The sequence below is a fragment of the Paramisgurnus dabryanus genome, chromosome 3, assembly GCF_030506205.2.
Source record: "Paramisgurnus dabryanus chromosome 3, PD_genome_1.1, whole genome shotgun sequence".
Taxonomy (NCBI): domain Eukaryota; kingdom Metazoa; phylum Chordata; class Actinopteri; order Cypriniformes; family Cobitidae; genus Paramisgurnus; species Paramisgurnus dabryanus.
This window is the reverse complement of record NC_133339.1, coordinates 5,169,761-5,184,561: the sequence shown is the minus strand read 5'-3', so window position 1 is coordinate 5,184,561 and position 14,801 is coordinate 5,169,761. Positions and strand designations below refer to the sequence as shown.

The 14,801-nt window shown below is 35.9% G+C and overlaps 1 protein-coding gene across 4 annotated transcripts; it reads left to right on the top strand.

Moving 5' to 3' along the window:
• Positions 1-10,078: 10,078 nt before the first annotated feature.
• LOC141281899 (uncharacterized) lies at positions 10,079-14,636 on the top strand. Of its 4 annotated transcripts, none has more exons than XM_073813776.1 (4): positions 10,079-10,196; positions 10,553-10,652; positions 12,392-12,518; positions 13,408-14,636. In XM_073813776.1, the coding sequence occupies exons 2-4, from the start codon at positions 10,553-10,555 to the stop codon at positions 13,679-13,681; spliced, it is 501 nt and encodes a 166-aa protein (XP_073669877.1). In that variant the 5' UTR covers positions 10,079-10,196; the 3' UTR covers positions 13,682-14,636. The 4 variants fall into 4 exon arrangements, with proteins under 4 accessions (XP_073669877.1, XP_073669879.1, XP_073669878.1 ...); XM_073813778.1 differs by having other exon boundaries at positions 10,091-10,196; positions 10,549-10,652; XM_073813777.1 differs by having other exon boundaries at positions 10,109-10,196; positions 10,467-10,652.
• The last annotated feature ends 165 nt before the right edge of the window (positions 14,637-14,801 follow it).

Below are 14,801 nucleotides of genomic sequence, written 5' to 3'. Positions count from 1 at the left end.
TTTTCTTAAGAATCATGCAATCAGAAATTTTATGTCCTACTTTTTTACAATAAAAGCAAATAAGCTCTCCTTTTACACGTGTAAGGCAAGGCAAGGCAAGGCAAGGCAAGGCAAGGCAAGGCAAGTTTATTTGTATAGCACATTTCATACACAGAGGTCATTCAAAGTGCTTTACACAGAAATGAGAAAACAATATATAAAAAAGAAAAAGAAAATGTAAAAATAAGATTTACACGATAAGATCACAATAAAGACAAAGATACATGAGAATTTAAAATAACAATTAAAGAAAATAAATGTGATTTTAATAAAACAGTTTAAAAAGTTAAAAAGAATAAAACAGGAGTAAAAGTGACTTGAGTTAAAGGTGCAGTCAGTGTGAAGCAGCACAGTGCTCATTCAGTAAATGCAGAGTTAAACAGATGTGTTTTTAATCTAGATTTAAAAGTGTTTACTGTTGAAGCACATCTGATCTCTTCTGGAAGTTGATTCCAGCTAGAGGTGGCATAAAAGCTAAATGCTGACGCACCTTGTTTTGAGTGAACCCTTGGTATTTCTAACTGACCTGATCCTAATGATCTGAGTAATCTTTTAGGTTTATATTCAGTTAGCATATCTGTCATGTATTTGGGTCCTAAGCCATGAAGTGATTTATAAATGAGTAACAATACTTTAAAATCTATTCTAAATGTGACAGGAAGCCAGTGTAAGGACCTGAGGACTGGAGTAATGTGCTCAGATTTTTTGGTTCTGGTCAGAATTCTGGCAGCAGCGTTCTGTATGAGCTGCAGCTGTCTAATGGTCTTTTTGGGGATCCCAGTAAGGAGTCCATTGCAGTAATCCACCCTGCTGGTGATGAAAGCATGAACAAGTTTCTCTAAGTCCTGTCTTGAGACAAAACATCTAATTCTGGCAATATTTCTGAGATGGTAGTAAGCTGATTTGCTAATCGCTTTCACGTGACTACTGAAATTAAGGTCAGACTCTAAAATTACACCAAGATTTCTGACTTTATTTTGTGTCTTTAGACCCCTAGAGTCAAGGTATGTGTTAACTTTGAGAGTTTCATCTTTATTTCCAAATACAATGACTTCAGTTTTGTCTTTGTTTAACTGGAGGAAGTTTTGACGCATCCAACAGTTAATTTCATCAATGCATTTACATAGAGAGTCAATGGGGCTGTAGTCATTGGGTGACAGGGCTAAGTATATCTGGGTGTCATCTGCATAGCTGTGGTAAGCAATTTGGTTCTTTCATTATTTGACCAAGTGGGAGCATATACAAATTAAACAGAAGCGGTGCAAGAATTGAACCCTGTGGGACTCCACATGTCATGGATGTCCACTCAGATTTATGGTTACCTATGTTCACATAGTAACCTCTTCCTTGTAGGTATGTTTTAAACCATTTGAGAACCATCCCAGAGAGCCCTACCCAGTTTTCCAGTCTATGTATGAGTATGGCGTGATCTACTGTGTCAAAAGCAGCACTAAGATCTAGTAGCACCAGCACTGATATTTTACCTGAATCAGAGTTTAAGCGAATATCATTTATTATCTTTATGAGCACTGTCTCTGTGCTGTGATGCTGACGGAAACCAGATTGAAAGTTGTCCAGATAGCCATTTGAGTTTAAGAATTTGTTCAGCTGATTGAAAACAACCTTTTCAACGATCTTGCTTATAAACGGAAGATTTGAGATAGGTCTGTAGTTGCTAAGTATGGTTTTGTCTAGGTTACTGTTTTTTAGGAGAGGCTTAACAACTGCTGTTTTTAATGACTCTGGAAAAGTGCCTGTGATCAGAGAGGTGTTTACTATTTTTAAGAGGTCAGTTTCTAAGCAGTTAAGCACCTTTTTGAGAAAAGATGTGGGGAGAGTGTCAAGGCTGCAAGTTGATGCTTTAAGATGTTGTACTGTTTCTTCCAAGGTTTTTATATCAATTATGTCAAATTCTGAGAGAATGGCTAATTTCTGAGGTTGTTGCAATGATATCTGACTGACCACAGTACAATTTGAGGTCGTGTTGATTGCCATTCTGATATTACTGATCTTCTTAGAGAAAAAGGTTGCAAACTCATTGCATTTGTTGTCAGAGAGCATTTCACTAGGAACTTGATTTGGGGGGTTTGTTAGTCTCTCTACAGTAGCAAAAAGAGTGCGAGTGTGGTTTATGTTGTTATTTATAATATTGGAGAAGAAGGTCTGTCTAGCTGTGCCTAGTTCTACATTGAAAGCACGAAGACTGTCCTTATAGATGCTATAATGTACTTCAAGTTTTGTTTTCCGCCACATACGTTCAGCTTTTCTGCATGTTCTTTTCATGTGCTGTACTGCTGTTGTGTTTCTCCAGGGTGCTTTACGTCTGCCAGTGATCACCCTGACCTTTACTGGAGCTATATCATCAATAGCATCTTTAACTTTTATGTTAAAGTTTTCAAGGAGAACATCAACAGAGTCTGCCGATATGTTTGGCAACATTGACATAGCATTCATAAACACCTCACTGGTGTTCTCATTTATGAACCTTTTTTTGATATAGACAGATCTAGCATCAGTGGCGGGACAGATCAATAAATCAAAGTAAACACAGAAATGGTCAGATAGCGCTTCATCCTTGATTACAGTGGATGAAATGTTTAGACCCTTGCTAATGAGCAGATCAAGAGTGTGTCCCCGATTGTGTGTAGGACCTTGCACGTGCTGGGTCAGATCAAAAGTGTTTAAAACATTTAACAGTTCAATCGCAGTATTGTTTTCTGAATTGTCTATATGAATATTGAAATCTCCAGCAATAACAAAATAATCAAATTCAGAGGAAATTGTTGATAAAAGTTCTGTGAATTCATCAACAAATGCTATGGTGTATTTGGGAGGTCTATAAATAATTGTAAACAGAATGCGTGGTGTACCTTTTAGAGCAATACACAAATATTCAAAAGACTGGTGAATTTGAATAAAGCAGCTATTCCTCCACCCTTCTAACAGCTCTACAGACATTTATAAAGGTAAAGTTGGGTGGGGCTGATTCATTGAGGACTGTAGCACTGCAGCTGTCATCTAACCAAGTTTCATTTAGAAACATAAAGTCCAGGTTGTTAGTGGTGATAAGATCATTAACTAAAAAGGATTTGTTCTTTAGTGAACGGATGTTCAGAAGTGCTAACTTAACAGTAACTGGTTTTAGAACTGTATCAATCTCAGAATGACGTATAATAGGCAGTAGATTAGATAGAATTGCTGTGCGGCTGGAGACGGCCTTCATCTTTCTATCACATGTCAGGACAGAGATAGGGAAAGCTTAAGGGACATCGGGCGCCCGCTTGTTCTTAAAATATTAATGATTGTTACTGCTGACGTAGCGGGAACCCAACACACATCAGTTACCAGTGCTGTTTGCAGATGAGGGCTGGTGTGATCCCTGACGTTGAGGCAGAGGTCGGAGTGCTCTCTCAGATGGAGGGGTAGGAACAACATAATCAGTGGAAGAATTTTGAGCAACATGTTGACGTTCAAAAGTTGTTTTGCCCTTTCCCAAAATGCTAGTCTTAGGTCTATGCAAATCATTTAAATGACTAGTCGAACCTCGGTGGGTAAGAACAAATTCGTCAGCCATGAGAGCAGCTTCTGACAACTTACTCACTTTATGCTCATTTAAATATACAGTGACAGCTGTCGGTACACAACGTTTAAACTCCTCCATAAGTATCAGCTCTCTAAGCTGTTCCTTAGTATTAACTTTCATTGCGTTACACCAACGATCAAACATGGTTTCTTTTTCTCTGGCAAATTCAAGAAAAGTGCACTTCTCAGACTTGACAAAATTTCTAAACCTTTGGCGATATGCCTCAGGTACCAATTCATATGCTTGCAGCAGTGTAGATTTAACCGTTTCATAATCACGACTTTGTTCAACGGTCAACGCTGAATACACTTCCTGTGCTCGCCCTGTCAAAACACATTGCAACAATAATGTCCAAAATTCCTTGGGCCATTTTAATGACTCTGCAACACGTTCGAAATGAGAGAAATATTTTTCTACCTCCCTCTCAGAAAATGGCGGGACCATCCGAATGTTTTTAAAAACATCAAAAGTAGGTGCAGCTGGACCAAATTCATTATCCGACCCTGAAGATAGAGCAGATTTCGCATTCATCTCCAACTCATATTTCCTCAACTGAAAACGTCTTTCATCCTTCTCTCTTTCAAACTCCAACTCCATTTTTCGTATCTCAAATTTCTGTTGCAGTTTCTTAAACTCAACATCTCGCTCTAACTCCTTCTCCTTTAAAATAAGAGCATCACGCTCAGCACGAAGCCTTTCTGCATCAACATACAACCGCTTCTCTTGTACAGACATCTCACCAAACTCTACATTTTTATCAGTATCATACAAAGACGTTGTTAAAGTCTCCTCAGAGTCTACAACTTCAGCCCTTACCTCTAAAACTCCTCGCTCGGAAAGTGCGCTTTTTAGAGTGTTCGTCAGAGTTTCTTTAAGCTTCTTGTCGTTACTGGTTAACTCCACAGCAAAACGCTCGGCAATCTGCAACAACTCTTCCTTTGTGCATCTCTCTCTTACAATATCTCCGAAGGAAATGCGAAGAAATCTTCGACGATCGTAGACATTCTGCCTAAAACAGTAGTTAACTCCCAAAACAAACAGTAAACACACACGTGAAAATGCCACTAAACTATAACGTTGAGACTACAAATCCCATAAGCCACTTCGCCAGGGACCGTCACAGCATACACACTCCTTGCAAACCCCACTGAGTTACAAGATAGATGAAGACTTACCACAAATCGTTCCCCACATCATCTTAGGCATAACAAACACAAACAGTAAGCAAAATGTCACTTTAGATGAAAAATGAGAGACTTCAGTTCCTCCCTATAAACAAACTAACTAAACCTACCTATCTCTTCAAAGGCGTACCGGACTTGAGGCGACATTAAACGCTGAACTCAAGGTCAGTTGGTACATTTAAAACAAAAGCCTGAAGCGTACCCCCGACAGAGATTTAAAACCTCCGCCCAGAATAACCTTCAAAAATAAGAAAGGCAAAACAACAAACTAAAATAACAAACAGTGTCTCGATGGAAGGATTATAAATCCAGCTGAGAACACTCTAAATAACTGAAGTCTACTCATTTATACAAGTGAACACTAAAACATTATACTTTACCTATACATGTAGCAATCCCGGACGAGTGTCCCCATTTTATGTTACGGCCAGCTCGTTTTGAACCGCAACATAAACGAGGGGGTCAGACACCAGTTCAATAATCATAAGAATTTATTTAAACATAACAAAAACCCAGAGATGTATAGTAACGAAGTAGAACTACTTCACTACTGTACTTAAGTACTAAAAGACAGTATCTGTACTCTACTGAAGTATATATTTTTTCTCCTACTTCCACTTTTACTTCAGTACATATTTTTGATGAGTTTAATACTTTTACTCCGATACATTTTTTATGTGCTGCATAGTTACTCGTTACACTCAAATGTTACGAATCATTCCAAACCCACATTATCACTGCCAGAGCGGTGATACACATTAGAAACACACACAGATCGTGTTCTAAACCAATCGGAGATAGTGAAGGGCGGACCCCTCCCTCCCTCTCACTCCCAAATATGAGCCGGGGTTGTGGACAAAGTGAAGCAAATAGAGAACCAAAGTGCGCGAGAAAGACAGAGAGAGAGAGAATGCGTGAGAAAGGGCGAGTGTGCGTGAAAGAAGGAAACTTAAGTTCATTGAAACACCTTGTACCTTTACTGTACCTATTACCATTATATCGACTAATATTTAATTATTTGGTTAAATTAATCTAAATTATCTGAACAGTCCTGTCTTTGTACTCCTGCTACAGCCAAAGGAATTGTGAGTGTCCTTTAGCTAAAACATTTGAAATAATATAAACAATATTATATTCAAACTTTTGACTGTTTTCTTTAATAACTACATTACACAATACTTGTACTTTTACTTTCAGTACTTGAGTAGTATATTTTAAAATAAACTACTTGCAATAGTTAAGTACAAAACATGTTTAATACTTTAGTACTTCCACTTAAGTGCTGTGCTTAAAGAGCACTTCAACTTCTACTCAAGTCACTTTTTTGATAGAGCACTTGTACTTTTACTCAAGTCTGGGTCCCTAGTACTTTATACATCTCTGCAAAAACCACCCACTACAAAACATAAGTCTAGGGAAAAAATAAAACAACAAATCAAATGACAAACAAACTTACTATAACAGATATTAAGGCTACATGATATAAGAAAGCATAAACAAAACAAAATCTCAACGAGAGGTAATGAGCCTCTCTTGAGTTCAACTTGTCAGAGAGTGTGTGAGGCAGACCAGAACTACTGCTTAGCTTTTATACACACACACACTCCTGTTCCTCAATTAATAATTAGGATAAGGGGGTGTCTCAAAACTCCGGGAACTGTCACCATCAAGGATGTAGAGCACTTGGGTTCGTCACACCTACAAAAACAACAAAAGTTATAACTTATTTCACAATAGTTATAATATATCTAATACCTTAATGTCAAAAATATATCAAAGGTAAAAATAGGAGTAAAAGTTTGGCCCGCATCATTTTTTTAATCTGGCCCTCGAAGAAGAGTATTTAAAGACCCCTGATGTACAGCTAGCTTGTTGTTATTGCAAATAAGTCATTTCAGGGTGATCCAAGATCTGTCCTGTTCACCCTATTAGGATTCATGCTCTTAATTTTGCTGAAGTGTTTCATTATATGGGCCTGAAGATTTAAAAAAAATTTGGGTGAAATTTTGTTAGATAAAAATGTACAACACCTCAATGTGCCAACAAAAACTCTGAGATGCAATTAAACTTGACCTCACAACATTTGATCGATTCTTGGACCGTACAGCACTTCTTGTGTTTTGTACTGTATACTATAGTACTTGGTCTGTCTGACGTGTACTTTTCACTGAAATAGTCAGAGAGCCAAGCTGTTGTTTGTTTCAAACACTGAATTACGCAATGGTTTCATGACTTTAGGGAATTGTCTTGGCAGGGATATTTCTGCACACTTTCTGAACATGCAGTTTATGTAACGAAAGCTCGCAATTTTAATGAAAAGCATTCACATTTTCACAAGGCCACATGAAATGTAATCCAGAGAATCACCATCTATTTTAGTTTCTTATTGGAAAGCGGTAAGTAATATCACATGATTTCTGTGCACGATGAAGTCAAGCTTTCTTTGTTTTTGGGATAAAAAAGTCACACAGTCCTATCAAATAAAACCCGCAGGGAAATACACAGCTTGTTTCATACATCCCTGCGGATTTATAAGCGATTTGTCTACTATAACCCTGAAGATTTATTTCTAGAAGAGAGCATGTTTTTTGTGGTTACTATGGTGGTCTTATAAGTCAAATTTCCTCATTTTCTTTCTACCTTTATATAATCTGTAATACTTTCTCCCACTCCAAAGAATCTTTTGTGTTTTGAAAGCTTTATTTTTTAAGTTCATCAGTTTCCTCTTTTGTACATTGTAAAAAATGCAGCGTTTTTGTCAAATCAACATATATTTTATGTTACTTTAACTTAAAAAAAATAAGTTACACCATTTCAACTTGTTTTTATTTTTTAAGTTATGTCATCAGTTCAAAACTTACAAAAGGTTGGATTGACTTGCAAAACCAAGTTGTTTTACCTGCATTTTTTGTTTGTTTAATTTACCATTTTAATGCCACGTAAGCGGTGCCTAAGTGTAATAATAACGGTCCCTTACCGTAAATATGAAAAATGGTAATAGGCCTGTAATAGTGCGATTCGACCTGTCACTTTGTAACATACAACAACGCAATAATATGATTACAAGGATGCAATGCAGGGAAAAGCCAATTTATGTTGATACAACAAACAGCAACGAACTAATTCAGACTCATTCATACTAAATTCAAATGTTGGTTGGAGTTTGTTTGATCACTGCCCAGCATCCAATTTTGCATATAAAGACATCTAATAGCCGTCCTGAGACACAGTCCAGATTTCTAGGCTAAATTTGTGTCTCAGTGAAAATTATAGACCTCTAACTATAGCCAAAAGATAAATGAATAAATGAATCCAAACACCTTGTATTCACTATCGACTTTGCTTATTTTAAGCCTTCATCTCGCAAATTATTTTGGCAAAAATGACATGTAACCAAATTTAAGGTTAGTTTGGCTAGAAGTGAGTTACTCATAACCTGACTATATCAGGTTTTAAACTAGATGGTGAAAGGACGGCTTGTGCTTGATGGTTGTTAATTGGTTGTATTTTACTCAACGCCATCTCATGGCAACTCATACGTATTTTATGAGGTGGCTAATTCATATTAGTTCGTACAACCACATTTGTACATATTTGTAAAAAATTTCCCCCCCTGTGATGTAGGGGTTAGGGTGAGTTTTCGTTATAGTTTGTTTTTTGTTCACTTCGTACAAATAAATACGAATTAGCCAACTCGTAAAATATGTACAAATTCTCGTAAAACCTGATTACAAAGCATTCTTGAATATAAAATCTGAAGGAAAAAATTAATAAAATTCCTTGTTCCAAAAATGCTTTCCATGATGCCGTTATTTTAGTTTTATTCTGTAGAGTCAAAGACTTGTTCATGTTTAATGTTCATTTAACTTTAAACAAAGTACCAGTAAATAATGTAAATTGAATTCTACAGTAAGTTACTGGCAAACAGCTGCAGAACTAAATGGATTACAGCAAACCAAATGCAAAATCCAGCTTAAAGAGCACCTATTTCGTTGCTAAAAACAACATTATTTTGTGTATTTGGTATAATATAATGTGTTTGCATGGTTTATGGTAAAAAAACACACATTATTTTCCACATTCCGTACATTTTTGTAGTTCCAGATTTTACTCGCTTCCTGAAACGCAGAGATTTGAAAAGTACTGTGTCCCTGATTGGCCAGCTAATCTGTACGTTGTGATTGGCCTGAATACCTCTGACGTCAGCAGGAAATGCGACGCTCCTTACCATGTTTAAAAGATTCGCTCACAATGCAATGCTAACAGGAGTTAACTTACAGGCTGTGAGTCAGAAGCGGTAGGAATTATGATAATGTTGGTCTCTACATCATCAATACCAGGAAGTAAATGGTTGCCTACAATCTGTGTGTTTGTTGTAAAAGAAATTTACATTGGAGACGAAAACTCACCTCACCATTTACTTTGGGGTTTGTGCCTTTTGCATATTGTTAACATGTACTAATACACACTTACACAACAAAGGAAATGTAAAAATGTGAATCGAACAATAGGTGCTCTTTAATTCAACAAAATATTCACATATGAAATACAATTTCCTCCCATGAATGCTTTTCTCCAGACTTGAATGTGATATTTAATTATTTTTGTTTAATAGCTCGATAAAGGTTTTCTTTTTTCTATTTCTCGCTGTCTCTGTCTCGGTTAGACGCAGATGTTGAGCAGAACATTACAGGGTGGAGCAGGAATGCTACGACATCAAACGCTTCTCAGCTGGAGCTGATCCCAGGCCTGGAAATGACGCGGCTGGAGCGATATCTGCTTGTTCCTTCAGTGACTGGACTCGAGGGACAGAGGAAGGTCTTTGGTCAGTGTTTGGCAAGAACAACTTGCTGTTAAAAGTGAGCTGCGTAGCTATAAACAGAAGTGAATTGATCTTCTAAAAAAAAACTGTAATTGTTAAATCGGCAATTATCCTATTAGGCACCTAACAACTGCAGCTAAACACTAAAACATCTCCAAAACGAGTTATGTGCATCTTGTACCCCTTTAAACCATTGTATTGCTATTTAAAACAGTGGAAAATACAGTGGTAACCCCATTAATTTCTCCTTACAGCAACTTACTGTAAAATAAATGAGAGGTTTGCTGATTAATGGAATAAAATAAATATCAAATATTTACATATTTTATTTGAAAATGTCTCATTTAAATCTTAAATTATGCTTATTTCAGCTATGAATGACATCATGTGTGTTGTTTTCTGTGTTTAACTGTGTGATGAGGGGGAGGGAACTGAATGAGGGAAGGTTTTGGATCGTGGTATATTGATATAAGACAGTAACCACAGTAACGTTCCTTCACTTTAACCACATTAAGGGAATATAACACACACAGCTGACCACAGGAACACAACTATTACAGAAAATCAGGTATTTACATTGAACTACCACTTAAATATTGCCAACATATGATAAACTTAGTGAGAGCATTATGATTTGTAACTTTTTTGTATTTGACCTGCATGCTCTTTGAATAGTCCTGTCAACACCTCTCCGTTAAGCACATCTCTATGGAGAACACAACACAATTTGTTTACCAGAACCTTCAACATCAAAAATTTTTAACTCTGTCCGGCGCTGAAGTGTCATTGGATACAGTAAATGTGTGAAGCATATGCTGAAAGTCATCTCTTATAAAAGCCAGGGAGAAATATCAGATGATCTGAAGTACTGTGACTAGACGTAGACTTTCACCCAACTTGCTGATTGTTGTTTCACTGAGGAAGATGATGATGATGAAGGACTTTCTAAACCTGCTGTCCTTCATCTGTCTGTGCACCGCTCAACAGAAATCGACCCAGGACACATCGGAGTGGGGCCAAAGAGGTAAAAATGCTTAAACTTAACATTTTCTTTTAAAATCAGAAACAAAGGGAAAAGTCTTAAATAAATAAGGGCTAATTTTTGATATTTTGAAGCATATATTTTCAGCATATATTTACCAAGCAAGCAATTTAGCATTTAAAAGACATTTAATAGTCGTCCAAACACAGTACAGATGTCTAGGCTGAAACAAGGCAAATTTTGGGCTGTCAGTGAAATTTTCATAGACGTTATAGGCCAAAAATAAATTAAATAAATAAATTAAACCAATCACCCTGTAGTCACTCTTGATTTCATTTACATGATGGAATATTAAACATCTCAAAAGTTAATTCTGCAAAACCAAATTCAAGTTTATTTTGGCTAGAAATTGATTACTTAAGTCTGATCTGTGTATTGATTTCTGGCTTCTTCAAACCAATGACATCAGTTTTGGTTGTAACTGGAACTTTTTGATGGCATAAACTAAATCCTGACTACACTGCAAAAAAATTATTTTCAAGAAAAAAATATAAAAAAATACTCCAATGGGGTAAGCAAAAAAATCTTGAACATTTTCAAAATATTCCAGAAAAATTTGAAAAATTTCCATTGGCAAATTTGTTGCTTGTTTTATGCACAAAATCACTTACATTTGAAATTTTTGGTCTAAAAACTAGACTTATTTTCTTGGGTCGTTTTGCTCATCAAGAAAAAGCATCTTAATGTAAGAATTTTTGGATATTTTTACTAAAAAAAAGGGAAAAATACTAAGAATTTTTTTCTTGAAAAACTTTTTTGCAGTGTAAGTAATTCTGCTAAAAAAGTGCGTCTGACATGTTTTTTTTTAGTAAATGTACTTCTAATGGATTCTGCCAACAAAGGGGTATTTTTGAATGACCTAAAGCCAGGATTAAGCAGATTTTAGCCGTTTGATTAATGTATAATACGTGCAGAGCATTTGGTTAACATCATTATGTCATTTTTGAGGATGCTTTTATAGTGCAAGGGTGGGCATTCCTGGTCCTGGAGGGCCACTGTCCTGCAAAGTTTAGCTCCGACCCTAATCAAACACACCTGAAAATCCCAATCAAAGACTACAGTATGACATTAAGCTGTGTTTGATTAGGGTCGGAGCTAAACTTTGCAGGACAGTGGCCCTCCAGGACCAGGAATGCCCACCCCTGGTTTAGACGCTTTTGCATCTGGGTGCTTTAATTTGACATCATTGAAATTGGTAGAAATATGTTCAAATAGAGAAAGGTAATAATTAATCTTTAGCACTTTTCTTTTTGAATATTTCACCTTAAATTATTAAATGTGGTGTTGGTTGTATCTTTGAGAGTCAACAAACCAACCAATGACCGAAATCATGTCCAACAAATTTTAGAAATAAGTAGAAATGTTTTATTTTGCTCCATCTGTGTCTTTTAAAGGAGCTTTAACTGTACAAATGATGAACATGTGGCGACCATTAATATTAATTAAGGCTATAAACATACAAAGCACTTGTTGTACACTGTTAGACAAAATACTCAAAACATGTACCCCAGCTGTCACTGGGGCAGTACCCTTTAAAAAGGTCACCATTTGTACCATAAGGTACAGATATGTATAATTTTGGAACCAATTTGTGCCTCTGAGGTATTAGTATGAACTCTTTAGGTGTACTATTTGAAAGGGTGACAGGTACATACTTTGACTTTTGTGACATTGTATGGTTGACCTTATAAGTAGATCAATAAGATGTTTCCTTGTTACAGACAAATCCAATGGCAAGAGTTGTTCAAACCTGACCCAGGTACTAGACAACTGGAAATATGCCATCATCTATCAGGTGAAGGATATGCTGGTGAACGATCACGTGTCTGTCTTACCTGAATATGTCAGGTGAGTTATTTGTCTCTTGTTGTGTCGCTTACAGATTATGCCACATCGCACAACACCAACTTTAGCAGTCTGAGTCCATCTGTCTTTCACTGTTGCATGACCAAATTGAGAAATTAGGATCGTATGGCAAAAGAGGAAATGATTATTGCGTCAAAAATGCTTTGATTTTAATGGATCAGTTAATCTGCACAATATGCAGGTCTCAACATAACTGAAAATGTATTGTGCGCCTGAAATCTGTCTGGCAGGTTTATGGATTATTAGTTGTGACAAATGTAGTGTGCATCATTGTGGTTCAATTTCTATGGCACTGCTTTATTTTTATTACCTGACTTAAAATGTGTCATTAGTTTAGCTTATCTAATCCAGATGTAACTAAATATTCCTCGGAAACAGGATGCGGGATTGGCTTCAGCAAGCATCGCTGTTGCTCCAGCTCAGATTAAACCCATAATCCTACGTATCAAAGTTTTGCCCTCATTTGACATTTTTATAATTGAAAGCAGACGTTCTCATCACAAATGAGCTCATCAGCAATAAATGAATTTCAGATTTATTTATGTTTTCTCTTTGCCCTGAAGACAGCAAATCGTGATGATTCAGGCTTATCTCAGCATCATTTAATGATGTTTTAATAAGCATCTTGTTTGCTTTAATCAAAACAAGGAAATCTGACTTTTATACAGATGAGTTCACACGGTCAACATCACAAATTTGCAGATTTATTTAACTAGACGTAAAAACAGAGTAGAAATCTAAATGTTTCTTATGATGATGCTAAAATAACTTTTTGATCAGCCTTTTCTTTAAGATTAAACTAACCTTTGCTGCTCTACTCCTCACTATGCTGTGTACAATACTGAATTGATTATTATTTATTCATATGCAGGATCCAGGGCCTATCTGATGCAGTGGGTGATCTTTATAAGCAGTTTGACACCCTTAAGGAGAACCTGGGGAAGTTAACCAATAAGTTTGACAGCGTTGAAAGCTTTGTGGACGATCTTCAGTCAGGAAGATTCCCCAGGCCGAAACTCATGATGCCACCGAGACTGCCTGTCGGCAAAAAGCCACATCACGCCCCCTTGAGAAACCCAGCTAAAGTCACAGACCGAACATTATGGGCACAAAGACAGAGAGCCAGGCGAGGTCCTGGTACTTAACAGATTTAACACAGAGTTTAATAAATATAGACATAATAATGCTTTTGATGGCCTGAGATGGGTGTTACTGCTTGTCAAATTATTATTTTGTATTACAAAAATGTACCCGGCTGTAGGGCACATTTCATATATATAAGGATCAATGGGTTATTTGTACAGTATGGTGGATATATAAGATATTTAAGTTTTCATTAATTAAATGGCATATAAAATAAAAAACAAATTATTTTATTTTTAAATGACACATCATTGACAAATGATTTAGGAACATAGTTGTTAATGTATATAAGATTGTATCACAAATGTATTGAGCAGGCAACAGTTTATTATTTATGTGTAAAAGCATGTTTAATGTAAGGTGATGTAATATTGATAATTACGTGGTTGAGGACACATAAACAAATATTGAAGGTACAGTATATTAAATTTTAAAATGTAAACTGATTTAAGCTGTTTTATATTGTAAATGTAAATATTTTATTGCAAACACACATGGATATATATGTGTATATATGTTTGTATATCAAAGTACTTTATTCAAATGCAACTCTAAATAAACATATTGTGCAATTTGGCATCTTATTACATACTGTAATATGATGGTGTTAGCTATTATTAACTATAGGTAAACACCATTCAAGTGTTTCACAATATGCTACTATGGTAGATAAAACCACTAGTGACTATAATATCAACAGCTGGTTACAATAAAAGTATGTATCACATTTATATGCTTTTCTTACTCAAAACGATTTCTGATGATTGATGTCTGTCCTCTACTGGACAATAACTGTAAGACATCTGCTATTTATTTATCTTAACAAAAAATCCAGCTAAATGTGACAGGCAAACAAATGTTTCTTATAATCGCATTTTAGAAAAGGTATTTTGGCATTGTTTGTGTTATATAATAAATGTAAATTATAATCTTTAAATAAATCTGCGATTTGTACAAAAGCATGTTTTTAATTCATCAAAAACCATTTTCAGCTGTCTAGGTCTGACATTCTAGACAAATGCTTATGAATAAGCTGAAGTTTTTTTTCATGTTTATTTTAGAAAATTAAAGTTGTTTATTTGGGTGACTAAACCGCGATTTCCTGCAAACTATTTCAAACGA